Below are 23,913 nucleotides of genomic sequence, written 5' to 3' on the forward strand. Positions count from 1 at the left end.
AACCAATGTCTTCCAACCTGCGCATGTTTTAAATAAATAGCGTGAAATAAATAAAACAGATTAAAAGCAACAAAAGTATCAGCCCTTTAGTACAATTAAACACAATTCCTGTACCCAGGGCTGTGGAATACATTGCAATATTTTTGTTAAGTCGTTAATCCTAGGCTCAGGACTCAAGCAAATTCACTCAACCTTCCCCCAGGACTCATTACCCTGTGCTCCTAAACTTTATAAATCAGGGTCATGACCTCTATCCGTTAAAACAATTGAGCTCAGCAGATACCCACTGTAGCAGTCATGAGTTTTGTCCACAGTAGTCATATTACCTGTGCAAGCATCATTCAAGGTTGTAACAGAACACTACAGCACTACCAGAATGTGCTAGTGTAGTTTGACATAACACCCGACCAACTAAATGTACATTAGAAATGACAGTACAGTAATCCCTCGTTATAAAGGTCTTCTTTATACTGTGGTGCTGGTTATAAGGCATTACAGCTACAGCAAGGATTGCCTAATAATGTTATTCCACCAGCACTTGCATTCTCTTTTTAAGGTGGTCTCTTAAATATGGTTCACGGATACATGTTAAAAAATACATGAGAGAGCACTGTCTACGACAGTCGACTCATACTGTATCTAAACTATTATAGCCTTGATTCTGTTGGTCTAGTCAACTGTCCAGCTTGTACCAAGATATCTAGAATTATTATTTATTTACTTATTTATGTTTTTTTTTTTAAAACAGATCCATGATGTAGCAAACTCACATAAAGCAAACAGACTCAAGCATTCGGATGACGTTGTCACCTGGTGTTTCACCGTCAAGGGTCGCTGGTTTCCCGGAGATTGCACCCATTCTTTCCACTCAATGAGTCCTCGGTGATGTCAGATGAAAGATCGCTGTAGCAAATGGAAAGCAGGCCCTTGGGCGCCCGCAGAAGCGGACTGTAATAAAGATAATAGTATAAGAATATAGTAATAAAAATGAAATGAAGCATGCATCTTAAAGCCGAGAATCTCATTGCTCTGCAGATGAAAAACCCTCACATACATTTTGAAGCATGAATATCAAAAGTATAACCCTGATGTGACGCATCTTCCAAGACCCACTGTCTGTAAGTGACATAAATGCTGCAGAATTTATTTCAAAAGTAATTCGCTACTTCCCCTGTGCCTGAAGGGGCAACGAATATCGGAGCCCATTGAACATAAATAGATTGCAGTGGTACTGAATACCCCTGGAGGCTGAAAGTATTACTTCTGGTGACCTTTCTCAGAAGATCAGATCATTCTGAAAACACACAGTGTAAAATAAAAAACGGAATACAAAAAATACACTTAATAATATTTTCTATTGTGTAACACAATTCTATCCCAGAAAGTCAAAAGAATAGTAATCAAAAACAAATTGAGTAGAATGGATACCCAGTTTCCTCTCAATAGATTTGAAATATACAGTGGTGAGCATAAGGGCATCTCATTGGCTATATATATATATATATATATATATATATATATATATATATATATATATATATATATATATGGGCTTCAGTGAGTTAGAGGAAAACAATTCCATCTAGGGTTTATGTGATGTCATGAACTACGATACTGTTGGGTCGAGTAGTTTATAAACTGTCACAGAAACAATGCATGGATATTAGTATCTGTAATAAAAAAGACAATAAAACAGGTGTTAAGGTTCAAATTGCAGTTGAATTTAATAAATAATAATGTGCATTAAGTCAATATTAAAGAAACTTAAATGTAATTGTATTTTTGATAATTCAGGAACAGAATTAAACTGGGTAGATAATGAACTGCAAAAAATATATATTTTTAAGGAAAATGTGTTTCAATCGGGTATGCTTTTTTATTATTATAAGATTTGTGTTGCTCGCTTGGTTGGTGTTCTCGCTGGTGAAGGATGATTCACAAAGACAGATTTGTTAAAAGTGCCATTAGAAACACAAATTGTGGGTCTCTCTCTCTCTCTCTCTCTCTCTCTCACCATTAGTCTAAAACATAAATCAATGCAAATAAGTTCAGTAAAGTCTTGATCACAAGTGCTGACGCCCATTCATCTCAACCATTCAAGTCAATCTGGATTCATGATTGCGATGGACAAAGAAACCTTCACGTTTTTATCTGACCCCATATTCAAACACTTAGCAATATCAATACCTATTGGCACCACTACATTTCTCAAAAATATACACAGTTCTCTGAATGAAGGAAAATCAGTACATTATTCCTGAAGCCAGGTGCAGTTTGGGTCTGTCGTCACCTGACTTTACTGCAACTAGAGATTGGAATGTCCTCAAAGCAACATTCCAGGCATCCTGCAATCGTAATGAATACAAACCCAGCACAATAAAAAAGAGGCATACTGAATTAACTTACTGCGGGTCTTATTTTACTACAGCGTTTTATATTGTCTGCTTGTGGAGGTCAAAACGTACTGTGTGAGAAGATTATCAAGAGGAAGGGTATCTTTGAAAGCCAGGAGGTTATTTCCTTTATTAAAAAAAAAAACTAATAAAAAAAGACACACTGTTAAACATAAATGTACATTCACAGTCACGACACTGATTCATTTGTATGAATCCTAGTCATATATGCTATAAAACATATTTTTCAGTGACAATGGGGAAAAAGCAGATAGCAGGTGCTGTGTCCTTGACAACACACCTCACTTTTATCAGGTTCAGGTTCAATCTGGGTGTTCAAGTTTTAACGATAGACAGGCGGTCTTTAGTGCAGTTTTGACTAAGAAAATCTGCGCTCCACTGATATGACTTGTGTCACATCTTCCTGCAGCGAGCTGCTGCTTCTCGCTTATTTTTGTGGCTCTTGCAGAAGTTGAGCAGAAGGTTCAAACACGGAGAAAATGTTCCAAGCAAATGACCATGGTGACAACTTATGAGTCAGTGTCCCTTTATGGTATTCACGTTCTTAATCGAATTGCTGTTAAGAAATGTACACCAGTCAGAGCTGCTATCCCTGTGGAGGATGCACACTGCTGTCTATACCATGTGACACTGCTGGTTCTAAACAGTGTGAATTGATTTAGAGAGGGTTTCAATCTCCATGCACATAATCTATCAAACTTCCAATGTGTGCATACACTTTATAGTGTACAATTCACTACGGAGGTTCAAACCGTGAGCTTAAACATACCTTTTCTATGTTCACTGACATGCATGTGCACGAAATATACACATTGCATCATATTGTACTTTATGACTAATTTACAGTACACCAAGATATTTGGATGGTTAGATCATATTGCGTATTGCATATCAATTGAATATTTTTTTTATGCTACACAAAACACAGCGTTACTCAGCTGAATATGCTCTTTAATCATTATTATGATTAATAAGCAACAATGATTTTGCAAAACTCTTTGCATGCAAACTGACATTCTAAAAAAGGCTTAAACAAATAGATAGAGCTCAGTAGCATGGGAGACTTCTCAGAAATAATCGATCAGATTCAGGACAATTATTGGCCAAAGGAAATAAATGTGGTTTTGGTTTCTCTCATTACATTAATTAATATTTACAGAAATGGCAAATATTAACAAATCTTTAAAACACAAGTCCTAATCAAGTCAATACATTATTCCAATTTCACTATGCCTGTAAAGCTATGGAATATAATAGCATCCTGTCTTCAATAATTCTCAGGTTTCAATATATGCCCTTGTCAGGCTACACTTCAGTAATGATTATCTTCTGCTTTTCTACATCTGAGATACTTTCTTTTCTCTTCTTTCTTAGTCACTATGCAGTCAGACATACTTACAGGACATGGATTTGGACAAGCACAGTAATCTCTGAATTGCAACTTGCTTTTATGTCTTTGATTTGAAAACCCCTTGAATCTGCCAGAGCTAACAGGATTATGCATTTGAATAAATGCTAATTAGATCAATCCACTAACTGCAAGAGATAGTATATCCACCTATACAATATTTAGAAGGTAAATACTTTATTAGAAAATGTACATTACATTATATTTCAACTACAGTATTTGTGACTTGACCATTTAAACATTGTCTCCCTGTGCATTCCTCATTTGAACCTCCAAGATTAATAGCAAACTATTTTATGTATGATTATTTTAATATGTTGAACATCATTTTAATAAGTTGATTTCCGTGTAAGAATGGTGCAGTGTTACTGCTCTGTTGACATTGTACTGTAATCTCATGAACATGACCTGTATGTACGCACCAGATCAATAAAGAATTTAAATCAGGTTATAAATCCTATTTACAGTTGTATTGACCGGCAGCATCTTATAATCACACAAGAGGCTCTCTACTCTTTGTGGTGAACCTCAGAGCTCCTCCACTGAGCCCCAATGCTATACTTGTACAGTTTTTTTTTTTATATATAATTATATTAAGTCTTTCAATCTGTGCCAAGCATCAGAACGTGAGGATTTTAATATCAAAACAATAAACTGAACAGCACAGTTCCCAGATCAATAGATCGTACCAGGCTGGATGTAGCCTCATCGGTGTGGAGACGTTTGCACACTTGTGTAACAAAAGGAGCAAAAAAAATCCCTGCAGGGTGTGGGGGCATTGAAGTTTCACTATGGTTTGTGAATTCATGACATACTGCTCTGTCTGCAAGACACCCAAGTTCCATTGACTGAAGGTATTGACAAGTTTTTAATGGTAAAACAAACAATATTGATTTGCTGTGTCGCTCAAGCAGATGGTTCTCCTATTCATGACACAAGTTACTCTTCTGAGCCTGATTAAAGATGCAATGTGAAACCTGGAGCCAGAACCAGTACAAGAGAGAAAGATGTTAAGGCACATTAAGAAATAAGAACCAAGCACTCATTTTAAAAATAATCTTTTTTCACTGTGTAAAACAGATGAAGTAGAATTAGATCATTGCTTAATCAAACGAGATTCACGCACAAACAATTCTGTTTCCATTTTTTGTCATTGGATCTGACTTGGAGAGAATACAGCAATTCTTTCCATCCTGGATTCATAGTAACGATTCCCTTATGTTACATCAATATAGTCCCCATGATGCATCTCCTGGATATAAAGACCACCTGTCTACAAGTACCACTTTGGAACAGTCCCTTGAGTGGTTCATACAGAGAGGGTTGTTTGCAAGCAGCTGAACACACTGCTTTTCAACACACACACAAATGCAATGCTGATAGTCTTTGAGACTTTTGGTAGTCCGCCAACAGCATTGTTTGAATGTGGAAGACAAATTCATTACAAGCAGCTTGCTTGAAAAAGGATCTCTGGTCATGAATGTTTATCCATGCAAGCAGCACAGCGGCGATTTCTACAATTTACTTTTAGTTGATATCATTGAAGCAGAAGTTAAACCGACATACAGGAAATAGCTGTTCCATTAGATACTGTAGACAAGCAGACACTTCTTTTCATGCACAATTTCTATACTAATAGAACAGCTATTTCAATCTCATTATTAAGACGATATACAGGACCGTATGGCAGGACTCTCTTATTAATGCACCCACATGCATGTCTGTCTCTTAATTGAGTACCCCAAACCATTTACTGCAAATACATTATCCGTTTTGGAAAATATCACATACAGCAGGTGGGATAAAAGTCTTGCACCCAAGTGAAAATCACTGAGTTACTTGGATAATGAACACCCTGGCCATTGGATACCCTGGCCATTCGTAGTCCAGGTTTGTTTGAAAGACCACCTAGAACTCCGGATCTTAAATCACTGTGTTTCTCTGGGGACAATCAAAGTCTATTGTACACATCAACCGCCCCAAAGACAACCTGAAAGCAAATGTAAAGAACGAATGTGCTCAACTTACTCCTGACAGCCTGAGAAAAGATTCAGTTGAACGGATTCATACACACACACACACATATATATATATATATATATATATATATATATATATATATATATATATATATATATATATATATATACACACACACACACACACGTATTTTGCCACACCCTGTACATTAACTGTTTACAATCCTGCAGTACAGTTGATGATCACTTTTTTTCACAAAAACAAAACAAGAGAAAGGACTGTGCCCTCAGGACAGTGGCTAGGCCCATTGAAACACCGGATAAGTGATGTGGTGGCTATTTAATGCAGTATTTATTTATGCAGCATTCATTGAGTTGCCGCTGCTTGTGAAGCAAATGGATGGTTATGATTGTTCAATAAAACAGCAAAGGCCTAAGTACTCTATTAACCTGCAAAAAAGATGCTGCAACACGTGTCAATCAGTAGCTATAGCCTCCAGTGATTGGACCAGGAAGAGTCCCAGAATACCAATGTACTTTATTAGAAATATGCTTGTAACCCACATGTCTGTGTGCATCAGTACAGTTGTACGAGACCCTGCACTCACCAGCTCTACTGCGCTTCAAATCAAGAGTTATTATAGTGAATATAATGAAAGCCAACCTCAAGAAATCCATGATTACCAAGGGTCTGGCTCCAAGCAGGGTTTTTTAGTCAGTAATCATTGAGTCAGACTCTAGCTCTTACATCCCAATCCAACAGTAAACAAGACTGGTCCTGCAATTGCAAGAGAGTGACACATGTAACATTAGGTAGTACAGCTACACATATCTGTGTGTAACATCAAAAGGAAAAGTTTATTTCAATGTACATTGAGCAGTTACATATGCTTTCATTATGACGAACATATGGACCATACGAATAGGACAAACTCGATACCACAGCACAAGGAGGTCTGTAGCACCACTGACTGAGGCAAGGATAACAAAAAGGTTATCAGATATATATATAGTTCACATATTGTATTAAACAATGCGTCTTGGTCTAACTACATGACAGGGTGCCTAAACTTTTCCAGGATTGGCAAGTTGCTGGTAAGTATTGCTTACTTTTTTACATAAGATTTTTTAAAAACGCATGCATTTATCTTAAGATCCTACTGGAATTCAATCCTATACTCTGTTTACAGGTGGCATATTTAAAACTTCCTTGTGTAAATGAAGCCTTATTGCTTTAATCCAGTTCTCTTTCCTCTTGGACTGTTTGCCAAATTCAGTGTACCTATGCAAGATGAAGGGAGATCTAGATGCAGTTACAGGTGACCAGGCTTAAACTACACTTAGCGCACACTGCAAGCATAACTCCAAATGCTGATGAAGGGTGTTTAAATCTTTGATACACACACACACACACACTCTCACACACACACACACACACACACACACACACAATGACTGTCGGTAGGTACAGATTTACAATTCCAAATTGTTACAACTCACAATCACTGCAATTATGACCAAAAATGGGTCAAAATACTTCTAATAACAAACAATAATGTGATATAGAAACAAATGAAGTGTCTACACCCAAAAATATTTAGTTTCAGTAACTGCATTCATAGTTTTTTTTTGTTTTTGGTTTTTTTTTTTAAATCAGTGTGAATCAATTCAGGTCGGCTTTTGTTGAGTCATTTCTTAAAGGGGAGCCTTTTCTCTCTAATGTCACATACAATTCCACAGCTAGAGTCATTATTTTATGTTGCATTAGTAAGACCAGAGAGAACTATATTTGATTGCTTTGTTTTAAAAGACTTTTCTTATTCATTCACTTCATACTTCTTTTCAACTCGTCCACTGTCTATCTATCACTTAACAGTCTAATCAAGTCAATACATTATTCCAATTAACTTGTAACTTTTGGGCGTCAAATCTCTCTATATCCAGAGTTATACTTCACTTGTAAGGTTGGCTGTCTTTCCTGAGGAGTGCAGTAATATGAGGAATTCAGCAGTCACCTTATTTGTTTCTTTCTTTTTTTTTTTTTATCTATCGCAGTACCAGGTATTCCTAGGTGGCTGCTACGATGTGGAGAAAAAGAAAATTGTACCTAATTTGTTTCCTAGTAAAAGCAGTCACAACGTGTACTAATTAATGAATAGATTCTCTTCGACATGCATTGCGATACTATGCACTCCCTCACACTCTTGTTTTTGTCTTAATGTCATCACATCCCCTTGATGGAATCATATTAACACAATGCACTGCCTGTCATGTAATAATACTATTAATATGCTGCACACACACACACACACACACGATCAGTAAGTCGACAAGCCAGTAAATAAAAAGGCAAGGAGGGTGGGGAAGAATCATTATTGTATCCTGAGATTTTTACATTTACAATATGGTTAAATCACTTGCAGTATATATGTTTTAAAATGGAAACCTCAAATAAAATTTAAAAAAACCCTGCCCTTGAAACGGCACGCCTGTGCCTCACTGCAGAAGAGTATGACGAGAGCAGCTCCTTTAACAGAGCCAGCTGGGTGTGCTGCTCGTGGGTCTCCAGTGAAGCAGAGGCGGCTAACGAATGTCCTGTCACTGGGGTAAATGATTCATGAAGATGCAGACCAGAAGCCGCTCCGAATTCTGATTCAATAATATTCCAATCTGAGAAACAGAAAATATCACTAAGAATTGATACAGCACCCTAAGTATTTATCCATGAAATCTCGGCAACCTGGAAACAGTCATTTCTCATTAGCACTATGCTTTACTGTGGCAGACAACTATAAACAGCATCACAGTCTCTGAATTAAAGGAGCCTCTGTACTGCATTTCCACTGTGAGCACAAAAGGAAGAAGCCAGGCTGTTGGTTTTGCTTTAATGTAGACAACAAGATGATGTTTTCCCATTCCTTAAATCTAGAGCCAGCCACTACCCACACAGATTCAACAAACAGCTGCATTGTTAGAGGAAGCAACAGGGTCATTTTATAGAATGTTCTGGAAAACAAAGGCTCCCTTACTGAATCATATGCAAAGGTACTGCAGTGTCAAATAATGGTTCTGCATTCAGGAATAATGGTACTACAAAAGGCAGCTACATCTGTATATGGCTACCAGGCTATACCCATTGTTAGAATGTTACCACAGTACTTACTCATTTTTACACATCAATGGTAACCAATATTCAGAGTGCTGACATTTCACAGAACAGACTATATGTGTTCCAAATCCATCATCTTGCCATTGCCAGCAATGGCTGGCCAACTCTCCCAGAGCTTATAGTGGTCTATGGTTCAAATGACTGAACACACTGAAGGCCTTTTCTAATTCTACATTACATTCTTGATTTATTTGGCCAGTTAGTAAATAACAGTATGCCATTGTCTTGAACTTCTCTGTAAGGTCCTACACCTTTACTAAGGAGATTGTCTTTTGTGCAATGCAAAGCTAATATCTGAAAGTCAGCACATGTTTAGTTCAGATCCCAGCACGATTTCAATTACACAGTAACAAGCTGAAGCTGCATTAAAGAGGGCAATGTGGTGCTGGCTCCTTCTCGGCCAGACTATTTTCCAAAGCAGCGTGCATTCCTGCTACTTAATTTTATTTCACAAATGACAAGTTTAAATTACATGTGAGATAGCCTGCTGTAGGTCGGATTATCTTGGAATTCAAATCACTTTTAAAAACGTATGCAAGGATGGAAACAAATTGCTGTAGGAAAGACTACGACAATTGTAAAGATAAAGAATCACAGTTTATACTTTTCCCCCTGTGATGCAATTCGAAATGAACCTCCGGTAGTCTTTGAAGTAGCTTTTCCCCAGAGGTGTGACTATACTGTACATTTCAGGTCTGGGGGAAGTTTGTGTGCGTGCTTCACACACAGTACATCTGTGACTGCTCTTCTTAGGTTAGCGACTATAACACCACTGGGAATGACAAATTTCACTTCATGAAATACAGTCAATATGTTTTAGTTAAAGGTTCTTTAGGTCTAAGAGAGGCAACAATTGTGGACATGTCGTACAAGCTTATTACAAGAGCCCTAAAAGAGCTCTAGCTAATTCTTCAGGGTTTAGGAACAGTAGATGGATCAAATGCAAAGTTTTCACTTAGTTCTCACGATTCTAAGTGGTACTTGTGGCAGGACTCTGCTCCATGAAATCATATATTGTCACCAGCACACCACCATAAATGAAAGTGTTGCCACCTATGCTGGTTTCATTGTTCACTCACAGAAACAGCGACTGGCCAAACAAAAGAATGCCAGCAGTGCTGAAGCACACACTTTCTTTGTTTAGAAGGAGGATGAGTAGGGAGGGGGAAAGAGAAAGAGGCCGTTATCAGTAACCGGCTGTCTGTTTTCCAGCTAGTGTTGCTGACAAAATGAGCGCTTTGCTTTGCTAATTACAAAAAGCCAGTATATCAGCTCCTTTCCATGCAGCGATTCATGTCAGAGTGAATTAATGGTGCCCCCAGTGGTAGCCACAGCTGCAGTAAAAACAGAAAACCCTTGACTAATTGCTCTGTTGTCATTAGAGAGTTAGAGGAAACACACCATTTCACCTTCGGGTCATACTATACATGCATACATAAAGCAGTGCCACTGAGCAAAAGTAAAATCTAGCTGAGTCATTTCAAATCCACAACACTGCAAAACTGGGCTATGGATCCATAATACATTTTAACACTGTCTGTAAATGTGTGTATTTATTGTGGAGAATGCGGAGTGTGCGATTTTACAGAGAATTATGTTGTATATACGCTTTCATTTGGCATCAAACCTAACTTGGTTTGAGGGCTCGCTGCCTGGCCGAATGGACGAGGCGGAGACCCCCATTGATAAAATATAGAAATTGTTTTTAAGAAAGGTCGAGATGGGGAGGTGGTGGGTTACGCAACTGAGAGGAAAGTGAGAGGGTATTTATAGTGCTAACAATCTTAATTAGCTAATGTGTAAATTGAATGATTCAATTTGGTGACACCGAGATTGGTGTCTGACCCTCCTCCTGAACTTTAATTAGAAATATCAATTCGTGTGTTCATCATCACAGCTTGCGGGGTAAGAAACTAAATCAGCAAACACCATTCTGGAAGCCTTTGGGATTGTTCCTGAAAACACACATTGAAGAAATATCATCAAGGTAAGACTTATTCGTTGCACCTATAGTACTAGTAGCACTTGCAATTTGGATAAAGGAGTGACAGGTATTTATTTTACCCCGTGGCATGAGAGATGCCCATCTCCCAGTCATACCCTAAGGGGGCATTCATTATGTCCTTCACAAGGTTTGAATACTAACACACATGGGGCACTGTAATACAGCCCGAGAGCAGCTAAACACATGGAGGAACATCATGCCTGCTGTGCTGCCATGCTACTCCTTGGTAATCCCTATTCATGAGAACAGAGTTCAACAAGCCCGAGACTGGTATGCCATGCTCCCCCTTTATAACACTATAGTCTTGAGCCACTGTAACAACACTGTGCCATTAGAGTGCCACCTTAAATGGGAGCCATGGCCATACTGCACACTAACTGGGTCTGTGGTATAAATGGATGCCTTATAAAAAGGGGGAGCATTACATATTAAACTATTACATCAGTGCCACTGTTCTGTATGGAATAAAAATGCATTTTGTTTTTACACCGGGCATATTTGATATTGAAGCAAATTCAATGAAGACTTGAAGATTATTGCAGGACTACAGCAGTAAAAAGGAAACCTTGACCAAATCCCAATGATCAAACTGTCAGTAAGAAAGACTAATTGGCTAATTCTACTGGTAATTAGTGTATTCATTTTAGCATTTTAGTAATATGAGGGCTAACACTACTGTGCCTTGGTAGTGGAGGAGTGTCTAATACATTGACTGTGACTGGAGGTCAAAAAGATTAACAGAACTAGCAGCTACGGCCACTCAGTATATCTTACACTACAGCCTTTTAATCATCTTTTGTTGCTGTTCATTAGTGTTTGCTTCAGGGTAATGATTTTTTTTTTTAGTTGCAGCAAAACAATTTTAGCAAAACAACAACACAGGTGTTTAAAAAACAAAACAAAAAAAGGGTAATTAATATACAGTTTGGTCGAGTCTTCAGAAGCATTTTCTTTTCTATTATGGGTTATGCACAACCTTCATCCAGACGCATTTAAAAAAAACACCAAAACCAGCATCAAAGATTATCTGCAGCCATTGCAATTGCCAGCTGCCCCAGATAAGGAACACCCCTGTCTTTGCAAGATAAATACACCTGATTGCATTAAGTGCCACAGAGAATTTAAAAGCACACTTTGAATGTCATTGAAACACATCTAGCAGCTGGCCCAGATTATCACAGAAACCCCCTGACTCTGCATGATAAGTTCTTGCTCTTGTACACAAAACACCCTACTGCTGATGCTGGGTATTTGAAAATCCTATCTCAAGTCAAGTGCTCTCATGGTGAGCCATCAACCAAGAAGAAAGCCAACATTCTCAATTTTAAGGGAGTCAAGGTCCACAACAGATTAGCAGCCACTTAACGACAAACAGTAGCCACTGAGTTTAGGCAACCCTTACTGTAAGTGTCACAACAAAATGTTACGGACAAGACTGAGTTTGTTCAAAATAAGCAGCTGTTTAACCTGATGGGTTTAAGACAGATTTTTATAAAGATTAAGTGAAGCAGCATTTAGGTTTTAGTAGCTTACCAGCAATGTTCTGGAAAGAAAAAATAAGACTGTAATGGACACTGCAAATGAATGTCTGATTTACTCAAGTGAGCTTTCAACAGTTTTCATTCGTAACTATAGGGAACAGCTCACTTGATAAATTTTAACTATTAGAGCTTAACAGTTCACTCAATATTTTATGAGATCAGTCTTATTAACTTAGGATAATTTACATCTTCCCATTTTTTGCTGAACACTTTTCACCTTAAATGCTGCATTGCAATGCTGAGGTCTATCAACTGACATGCCCTGAGCTTTATCGCTTCCTCAGCACCCAATCTCTCATACCAGTACTAGCCTCTAAAATGGACTATGTGAACTTTTACAATCCTAGCAAATCACCAGCCTTTCTGAGCATGCAGGGGTAAAAGACAGAACTGCAGGACTTATTATGACTATCCTACAATACTTCATAAAAATACCTTAGTCCCCAACTATAGCAGACAGAAAATATATATACAGGAGTCTATTTAAGAAATTATTGTAACAAAAACCAGGCTTTGGATGTCCGCCCTTTGGATAAGATGATGCCCAAGGGCTGGGGATTGGACCCCACACAGACCGATTGCTTTCAGGAAGGTCTGAGTATGGGCTTCTGTGGGGCAGATGACAGTATACTTCACCTCGGACAGTGTTCGCCCCAACATTCACACCACCATTGATGATACATAAAAAACAAAACAAGAAAAAGCAACAAGCAGTGGTGCAGGCAAGCTCAGAGCCAAAGTGAAATGCGTTTCTGTTCATACCAACACTTCACATTAAATTAAAAAAATGTATTTTATATATATATATATATATATATATATATATATATATATATATATATATATATATATATATATAATCATTGCATCTATATACAATTTAATCCTGCTGGTTCAACAGCTTCAAACTAGAAAACATCAATGAAGACTGATCTATCTAGGGAGCGACTGGGGAAAACACAGCATAGTTTGTACCAATTGAACATTGGAAGACACCATAATGATAAAAGATGCCACTGCTGTCTTCCTTGTTAACGAGAACCGAAGACACAAAAATCTGATCTCATGAAAGACAGAACACAGCTTTATAAGAGCAATATTAGCGTTTCCCTTAATTAAGGGTTAGATTTCTGAATCTTAAAAACCAGCATCTTAAATTTCTGGGCTAAGGTTCTTTCATCTTTCAAAGATTACAACATCTTACAAGCTCCATGAACGTGCCAGGCTGACCTAATTAATGTTCCACCTTCCTAGATCTTTTTGCAATTACCAAACCTCAGTCTTTGTCACTCCTGATAATAACACCTCACAGTAAGTGATGATTGAGTATTTCAGTAACCACACTGCTGCTCGGAGGCTTCATTTTTCTCAGGCAGCAATACAACCTCTTCCCCCTCAACATTCTGCATTTTCTCCTCTCTACCTAGGGTGAGCGTTTATACTCTTCATATAGTGTGCAATGCTGTTGCTGCTAACTCAAATTGTGTTTTTCTGGCAATCTTCCAGTATGTATCCCTTACAGACGGACCTCGATTTGCTTTACAGTAACCTCTAGTCACATTCTGTCTGAACTCCGCTGTAGTGAAAGCTTCCCTAGGCCCACTTGTCTTCAGCAGGGAGCTGTGCTTTCAGATGATGCAATCTGTATAAAAAAAAAAAAAACTAATTCCCTGAAGTCTTTCTGCGAGCTTTTGCAATTCTAAAAGTATAAGAGAGGATGACTCCATACAAAATAAATAAATAAATAAAGCTGTAGATTATATACCTGTAAACCAGCCAGTACTTAAGTCACAGTCCAATACAGAACATTTTACATTTTATAATTACTGCCCAGTGGCCCATGATTAATTAGATAGACATTTATACTTCAACAGGTTTCTCATATTAATTGGTAATGCAATTGTGCCTTAGGCAAACACCTTCAATTTATTTTAAAGAAGGAATCAGTGCACGCTTAAAATAGCAATAAATGCTACTGTATCAGTTACTATTAACGAGTTACACTCCTTAACCCAAGTGTGGACCTCTCATGAGAAGTCTCCTGTTGCAGAAGCAGGCTTGTCAATAGATAATTACCTTTTAATCTATTTTCTATAAACAGCAGTGATTAAAACGCCTGCTGCATTCACCACCTCAATTCTGATACCACACTTTTCTGCATCAGATACTGTAGGAGTCAATCCATTTGGAATATACAGTATCTTCCTATTACTGTAATCAATTGCCATTTATAAAATATGTATAATATTGCGCTTTATTTATGATCCATGAAGATGCTTTCAAGGTTATAAACCACTTAACATATAAAAAGTATACATATTTTTATAACATTAAAATGTTGTACACCTACTGATACATATTACATTAGGCAAGATCTTGTTGATGGCTGAACAATTTATTCACATTACCAGCTTTAGCATATTTTGTGTAAGGGATCAAATTTAAGCATATTTCCAGAAGGTATAGGTTCAGGATCATTATCTGGATCACTGTTCCACTGCACAGGGCTAAAATACCAAGACAATACATATTCATAGGTTTCTCACATCCTGTTGAAGTGCAAAGGTTTTGTCACTTACTACCAGTGAGATTGGTCTCTTCCAAGACACCACGCCGATCAGCCCAGACAGTAGAACCTGAAAACAAAAGCAGACACCAGGCTTACTACACAGCTGCAACAGGACATGGCACACGGTCTCAGGAGTGTAGAGACCACACAGCATCTTTCCTGTCTTATAATGAGCATGAAAGAGCAAGAGAGGGACCATAGCCATACTGTACCCCTTTTTCAAAGCATAACACCAAAAGCAGAGTTTGGGTTTATCCTTTAAAACAATATGCATTCATATATACTTCCTGGTTGATCAAAAACGCTGGAATTATGAGCTAACCTTTCAAAATATACATTTTAGTTACGGATACATAGAGGATACTAAATGATCGTTCGTGGTATTGCGGTTTTTATTCGCCACAGGACGATGTCCCAGTAAATCACAAGCCCCGAAAAGAATATATCCATGCCTGCGGTATAAAAGAAAATGTCTTTTATAATGCATTCCATGTAATGAATGAACGACTTCTCTCCTAGTAGCATACAGTAGCCATTTACTGAAAGTTTAGGAATGGTTACAAGTACAAATTACAGAAAGGACAGATGCCAGAAAATAAGATTTTCATTTGTAAACTCAGGGGAGCTGGATATAGATGTACTAATTATGAAATGAACATGTCTGATATCAATCTTGCTGTGACTGCTGCCTGGATATGTATCTTTAGTCATTAAACTGAGGTCACCTGGGCACGCAGAGAAGGTATGGAATCACATGTAATTGTGTATCTGACAGGAATGGCACTGACAGGAGCTTGAGCTGACAAGCATAGAGCTTGAGAATGCATGGTTTAACCTCGAGAGACCTTGGTCTGTGTGAAACTTCAGTCAAAGAAGAAATTAACTTGAAGGCCTCACTACAGTATGATGCATGGTGAGACAAGTGAGTAGCCATTGGCATTTTATAAAGTCAAATAAAGTGACCACACCTACGTAAATTGTACATATTTTAATGTGTGTATATACTGTGTTTACATACACACACATCTTAAAATGAATTAAGAAAAGTCACATATGGTACAAAATTATTTTTAGCTTAGTTTAATTTTTCCTACCAAATCAGGCAGCTTGATTACAATTTAAATTATGTTATCTGTTTTTCATGCCTGGTTATTGAGAAGGCTATCCTACTGATGAGGCTTCAGACTACTTAAAGATGAGCAGGATTGTGAGAGTCTGCAGTTCACACAGTAATGGTGTTTATAAGGGTAAACAGAGCTGCTAGAATATTTCAGTCGTCATGCATCAACAGTCATGAATTAATGCGTTCGAGGCTTTGTCCAGAATATATAAGCAACTAGACAGATGTGTTTCTGTGAACAAAAACAAAACATCCCTGGTGTCAAAGTGTACAAGGGACGGCAGCATCTCTGATATATCAGGTTCTGACAGTGCAGTGCAAGAAGGGTGGCAGCATCTCTGATATATCAGGTTCTGACAGCGCAGTGCAAGAATGGTGGCAGCATCTCTGATATATCAGGTTCTGACAGCGCAGTGCAAGAAGGGTGGCAGCATCTCTGATATATCAGGTTCTGACAGCGCAGTGCAAGAATGGTGGCAGCATCTCTGATATATCAGGTTCTGACAGCGCAGTGCAAGAAGGGTGGCAGCATCTCTGATATATCAGGTTCTGACAGCGCAGTGCAAGAAGGGTGGCAGCATCTCTGATATATCAGGTTCTGACAGTGCAGTGCAAGAAGGGTGGCAGCATCTCTGATAAATCAGGTTCTGGCAGTGCAGTGCAAGAAGGGCGGCAGCATCTCTGATATATCAGGTTCTGACAGTGCTGCAGCCTCAACTTTCTTCATTTCAATTTGGCCTGTACCCATTATCAAACTTGTCCTGAGAATCATAGAATATAGTTGTGTACCAAATGTGTAGCTAATGTGCGAAAGTGCTTGGTCTTTATTATCCAAAAAGTTACACAACCACAATATCGCTGGAGTGGGGTACCAGATATGCCAAAAATAAATAAAGAAAGAAAGAAAGAAAGCATTATTAAATGATATGCCCTGACTGTGTTTCAGTCAATGAAAACATGTAGTAAATGCATACGCAGTATCTTAATTCAGACAACCATAAAATTGGTCCACAGGTGTCGGGAAGTAATCTAGTCAACAGCGCTACATGAGCCTGGGACCTGTCCCTGCTACTGTAATTACTGAACCACTAACAGCATTAAAAAGCGTCTCTGTTCCTTACGCTTCACAGCTCCTAACACCTGTACACACACTCAGAAGATACACGATTAAAAGTTTGGATGAGGGCTCCGCTTTCTGGTATGGGGGGCAGACAACACAAAATAGATTGCTGATTTTAAATACTCCATCTCTGCAGCATGTAGACTAACACAGTAGTGTAGCACAGCATTTACACTTCAAAAGTATTTTTTCAAGCCTGTGGGCAAGCCCCCCCCCCCAATCCTTTCTTTGTGTTATCCTAAATTACTGATCCATCACTCCATATAATGCCTTCATACCACGTTTGTGTTCTGTTTAAGAATCAAAAAGTAATTTATAGACTAACTGTAGTATACCATTCAATAAGCATGCCAACCCCGGAAGCAAGATTCTACATCCCAATTGTTTTTATAATGTAATATATATTAACCAACACCAGCTGCATACTACAAATAAAAAAGGGTTGAGGCTGGACACACACCAGCGACAAAACACACTGTACAAAACAGCCAGGCGTGTGTGCATTCTGGGATACAGAGCTTTTAACTGCATCATATTCAAATTCAGCGGCACAACATATTACATTTCTTATGCTAAAAAGGAAAGAATACCCAAATATTCAGATGAATTTTGTAATATATTAAAATCCTCAATTTCCCAACAGCATGAATTCATAACATGCAGATTTGAGATATATATCGTGGTGGGAAACTAATGTGATGAAACTCCAGAGTTATAGCCATAGAGCAGCAATAAGGCAAATATATGGAAAGTATACCGTTCTCACTTTGTAGTACTATACTTCCACAGTACATCACTCTGAACTCAATGGGGCTCAAGGAAAAGCATGCCTATTACAATGGGATTTGCTTTTTTGCAGTTGGTTCTCGATTAGCTTCAGGACAGACATGCTTAGCAACACCAGTTGCTAAGGCTTTGCTATATTTAAGCTGCTCTTCCCATCTTCCTCTTAAAGGGCAGTGTTGTTTGAGCCGCTGACTTTACGGATTCTGACCCCTGCTGGTGAGTTGAGGTTAAAAGCTCTATAACTGCTTGTGCGAACGAGCCCGGCCTTTTTGTGAACTGGTTGAGACGCTTGCTTGGGGCATTTGTGGATGTTGTGGTCCATCCATCTGTTACATAAACTCAAATAAAAAAAGCATGGGAGATTCACTTTCTGAAAAGCACTAATGAATATTTCCATTATCCATTAGCAAATAGACAAAAAGTATATTTAAAAAAAAAAAAAACACAAACCAAAAAACCCCCTATTCCTGTATTTTTTCTTTATTCCCTCTTTTACTGGCACACACACACCCCTGACCCTGCTGCAGTGAATGTGAAAAAAATACTCATTAACACAGAGTGAGCAACTCCGAGCTCAGATGTATCACAGCCATTGGGACTGCATTGGGATGTCTGTCAAGAGTAGAAATATACAGGTATGCTTGAAAAATAGCTCAAAGTGTACAGAACACAGGCAGCAGCATGCATGCTCAAAAAACTTCTAATTCATTGAAATCAATCAAATGTCTTGAAATGAACTCTGCTCACCTGACATCAATTTATCAAATCAAGTGTCTTTTCTTCAAGCCTGCTACCTACTTCCAAAAAGAATATCATCACAATACTACTTAAAATGTTACGTCTTATACATCTAACAAGTGCATAGACTAATGCAGTTAGTTCACCACCACCCCCCCACCCCCCCCTGACATTTCAAACAAGTGGATTCAGCTGTTTGCTCTTGTTGGTGTTACGAGTAGCTCAGGCTATACAGAAAGCATGCAATGGTGTGATGTTCGGGTTTACCAATTCTGAATTGGATTTCAGGCACTCCTGGACATGGCTGCTTGCTGCTTTGTATATTTTGCTTGCAATGCATCTTCTGTTGTGTAGTCAGATACTATTCTTTATCCAAACAAGACAGCCCTATTTAGGAGTGAGGCAGTCCAACATTTTACTCTTAAATTACTGTAAGAAAGAGCATAGTAATGCCTTAAAGTCAGATTTGATATGGTGCTGGTATCCTAACATTAGTGTATTGTAACCCTTAGTAGTTGTACATGGACAATGCAAATCTATACTACTTTCACCAGACTGTTGCAGCGTGGAATAGATGGCATGATTTGAGAACTAAAACAATGAAGACACCAGCAGTAATCCAGCCCAAATACAACCATTTTCCAGATATTAGGCTCAGTATGTCTCTCGCGACTAAACGCTGTATCACTGTGATCTCGCTCTCATTTACACTCTGCAGCGCAAAAATTAATCTAATCCTAATCGCCATGGAAACAAGAGCACAGCAAAAATGTCAAAGCCCTTAAGATTAACATAGTGAATACTTACATACATGCCTCTCAATTTCAAGTCTTTTGTTTTATATCTTCGTAGAACACTGTGAAAACACACTACCCTCCAACTACTATCAAGATAATACCGATTCATAGGGTGCCCCCAGTACTTGACTGAAAGCAATAAACACAGAGGCACTGTGTAAAGCTTCTAAATGTTTTATTGCAAAATGAAATTGCACCCACTTTTCCACCCAAACTTGTCTGTGTTTAGATTATCTTATCTCATATCATAATTAACAAACTCAATAAATAAATACCAGGGCAGTTAGGTGAGCTGCATTCTACACAGACACAGAAATAAACTACATTCTCCTGATCTGCTCTCATTCGAATTATGGTTTGAATCATGGACACACTGTCTGAAATTACTGACGCAGTGTTGTAGGGAACCTGTCTAATAAGATTGTCCCAGTCTGTCTCCTTTAATAAACTGCAAGCTGGAGGGCCGAGATTGCAATTATACAAAAAAAAAAAAAAAAAAAGAAAGAGCCGATGGTCTTTTCAATTACTGCTACTGTCTCTCAGTTATCAAAATCAGATCCTGCATTTCCATATCCTGCGTAACAATGTGTCCGTCGTGAACATGCCAATCACGATTCATTCTGCAGTGCCGGACACCGTTCCCAAAAAAACAAAAACCTAATCCGTCACGTTTACATCAGGTGAACAGACCTCATTGGCTTCCTTTTAAGCTAAATGATTGGCCATGTTCCTATTACAAAGTTTTTTTGTTATGGCAAAACAGATGGCATCTGATTGCCAAAGGCATACAGCTTATTAACAAATACAGGATCTGTTCAGCCACCCAGCAGGATGGATTACACTGACAGCGAGTTTCTAACCCAGCGCCTACGTGATGTCATTTCCTGTTCAATTTAACTTCTGTTTACACAAAGGCAGTTACTGAACATGTCTTGAACACCCTCCTCCCCCCGCATCTATTTTCTGATGATGTAACTTGCAAAAAAAAACTATATATTCTCATGTTAAATCTAAATTATTCCTTAGCTTAAAATAAATACAGTAACACACTGGCGAAAAGACTTCTGAACACACCTGTAAAGACTCACCAGAAGCCTTTAACGCTGTCATTGAATTTCATGAATGAGCATCATCCAAAACTATTAAACAATCAATAACGTTGAATTTAGAAATACTAAAATAAAATGAATCCAATAATGTACATTTCTCTTAATGTACGAGAGTACGTTTAATCTTTAATACAACAAAACATTTTTTGTAAAGCTAGGATGAGACACAGCATCTTGGTCCTGCCATCGACTCATCTCTTACTATTTCCCCAGTAGGAAGCAAGACAATGCCCAACTCTGCACGCTCAAGACTTGGAAACCTGCAGATGTCTGCAACTTACAAGGCACTCTGACTGCAGGGAAAAAAATAACAGCATACACAAAGACACAAGACTGTGCAAACTGTGTTTGCACGTTCAATATCATTTCTCAGAATTTAAACCATGCTTTGTGATTATAACAGGGATAAGCTAGGCTTTAATGGAAACACACTGTGGTATTCAAGGGCCAATGGAGTGTTTTGCACGTCCTTGATGCTAAAGTTGGCTCTAAAAGACAAAGACAATAAGATAGGCACAAAAATCTGTTGGCAAGAACAAATATTTTATTTTAAATATATTTTTTCTGGATATAATTTCCTAGTTGAGATTCAAATAAATAAATAAATAAATATATAAAATACTTGCCTCGCCAACCAGTTTACAGAACCACTTGAGACAGATAAAAGAAACACGATCGATCGACTAGAAAACACACAGGGGAACTCAAAATGAGTTAGCACAGGGCAGGTCTCTGTCTTTTCCATGTAGGCACACATTGCAATTAGGCGAAATGCAGTCTCTGCATTACTATTTGATGCCTAGACCTAGCGACCCTGTTTTTTAAAGTGCTATACTGTTGGCAAGACAACCCTGTTTCAATCAGAGATCTTACTGAAAAAACCCATATTGAACTTTATCAGCACGCAGGAACGCTCCCATGTGCAAACAGTCATTAGACAGCGTAGTGGTCTTCTTTAGGAGCAGCAGGGGGACATGTTTTTTATACAACATAAGCTCCCTTTCAATCTTTCTGCTTTGTTAAGCTCTCATATTGATACTCTGAATTAGGCTGAGTAGAACAAACAGCTGGCAGGGTGAATGGTATCAGAGTGGCCAGTCACTGATAATGATACTGCCTGGACAGGCAGACGAAGATAGGCAGTCAGAAGATTAAAGAAAAGGTTTCGCCACCCCCTCGTCTCTCGTAAAAGGAATACATTTAGCTTTTCGTAACTGACATTTTCATAAACTGACATCTTCCACCTACACACAGTCCTTTAAAGTAATTGGTCAGTTTTCCTTCAAAAAAGGTACTGTAGAAAAGTTTGAGATACTAAGGTAGCTCTACTAGGATAATATACAGGGATGGAAATAAGACTCCCACTGCATAGCAGTTTGGTTCATTACTGGTTTTACTAGGAGTTTAATAAGATACAACTGAACTTCTTACCTATACACTAGGGCTAATCAAGCACATAATAAAACCTGGAATGGGTGACCTTGCTATGCAATAGGAGTTGTATTGCCATGCCTGTTATATCAGTGGGTATAAGTTTCTGCCCTGAGCCTCTACATATAAATGATACAGATTGCTTTGCGAGTTGGATCACTGCATTTTGAAAGTCACTGCACCAGGTGCTTCAAAAAACACTGAAAAAGGGGAGTAAAGTTTTACACAGAACTTTAACTGAACAAATAGGGCTGTCACAACCTTCAATATATAAGGAAATAATAAACCAAAACCTTAAGAACCAAGCAGTCAAGTGGTAATGTTTTATTAATTTCTATTGCATTTTCTATTAGACATGCTACAGTATGTGCCTTATAGTCTTAATGAGTTACTGTCTGTTTCTATCACAAGTGACACACCAATTCTGTATCACCTGAAGCCAATGAAATAAATGTTACCTTTGTTGCCAACAATCTGACTTACACAAGTTTTAAACAGAAATTGTACATTAATGTGAACCTGCATCAGTGCAATTTCCCACAGCTGTTGTTGCCCAATATCGCATCTAACAGGGGGCAAGATATTTGCATGACGGAAGAGATTTCAAAAGGCATATGAAAAGAGGGCTAGATCATGCGGCACTCAAAATGGCTGCATATGACACAGAGATTTTAGTTTTATTTTCATTATTGTGTCAATCTGTATTTGCTTGTATCTATTCTAATCTTTTTTAGAATATTTTGATCTTTGGTACCTGCATCAGTGAGTGATGTATCAAAATAGCAAAACAGCACCCATGATTAGTACAAACAGCAACACGATTTAGAAATTGTGAAACAACCCAGTCAAGCCAAAAGTTCAAGGGACTGCATAATACATGCAGGGGTACTTAAAACGCTGAATGAGTACAACTGCTTAACAACAAATAAATTATACCAATTACTGTAAATATACTGTGATGATTACTAAAACTTGTAATGCTGACCCTGCTAAAGCCAGCTTGATCACTTGCTGAAAGAGAATCCTTTGTGTTTTCCCAGTTTAATCCAATTGGCGTGATGCTCATATTTCTGTAATTGTCTCCCTTACATTTCACCCAGCCTACACCAGACCTTCCATAAATGGCATTAAAAGAAGCGACAGCAATGCATGCAGATGAGTGCAGTGTTCCAAACAGAGCATTGTGGAGTTCCACATTCTGCACAGAGAGCTTGGGATGCAACTCCAATATATCCTGCAGGGGACAATAACAAAATGTATATATTGTTATAGTTTAAATTCTTTAAAATAACAGAGTATCTTTAACTTACTTAATCTTTGACTGTATCGATAACCACACTGGATGTTTATATAAGAGGCTTCAACCCAAATATAAGCACCAGGAAACGATCAATGAAATTCTACACTGTCTCAGAACCATACATGGGCTGTCTGGCTGTCTAACACGGGTTTCGTATACATTTACTGAATTGAACATTTATTCAGTGTTTACATTAGATGACCATAATAAAACGTCTAGTTTTTTGCAAAAGACGTGTAGAATTTTGAGGCCATGCTTACATTTCGAGTCGATACCTTGACAAGCTGGACGGAGCAACACCTGTAGTAGGTGTTTCAAGTACAGCAATTATTTGATCTGACCACCATGTTCAGTCTACACTGAAGAGATAAAAAAAGCACTGTAAGACTGACGAAGTGTCTAATAGGGTTTGCAGTTGGGCAGTCTG

General features: G+C 38.2%; 1 protein-coding gene across 1 annotated transcript in view; it reads right to left on the minus strand.

Annotated features, from left to right (window-relative positions):
• The window catches only part of fam189a1 (family with sequence similarity 189 member A1), an 85,217-nt gene that overhangs the window by 31,568 nt on the left and 29,736 nt on the right, over positions 1-23,913 (minus strand). Inside the window, exon 2 of the mRNA XM_041226848.1 lies at positions 15,096-15,152. Within this exon, the coding sequence (XP_041082782.1) occupies positions 15,096-15,152 (57 nt within the window). The remainder of the gene's footprint in view (positions 1-15,095; positions 15,153-23,913) is intronic.

The sequence above is a fragment of the Polyodon spathula genome, chromosome 24 (assembly GCF_017654505.1).
Source record: "Polyodon spathula isolate WHYD16114869_AA chromosome 24, ASM1765450v1, whole genome shotgun sequence".
Classification (NCBI taxonomy): Eukaryota; Metazoa; Chordata; class Actinopteri; order Acipenseriformes; family Polyodontidae; genus Polyodon; species Polyodon spathula.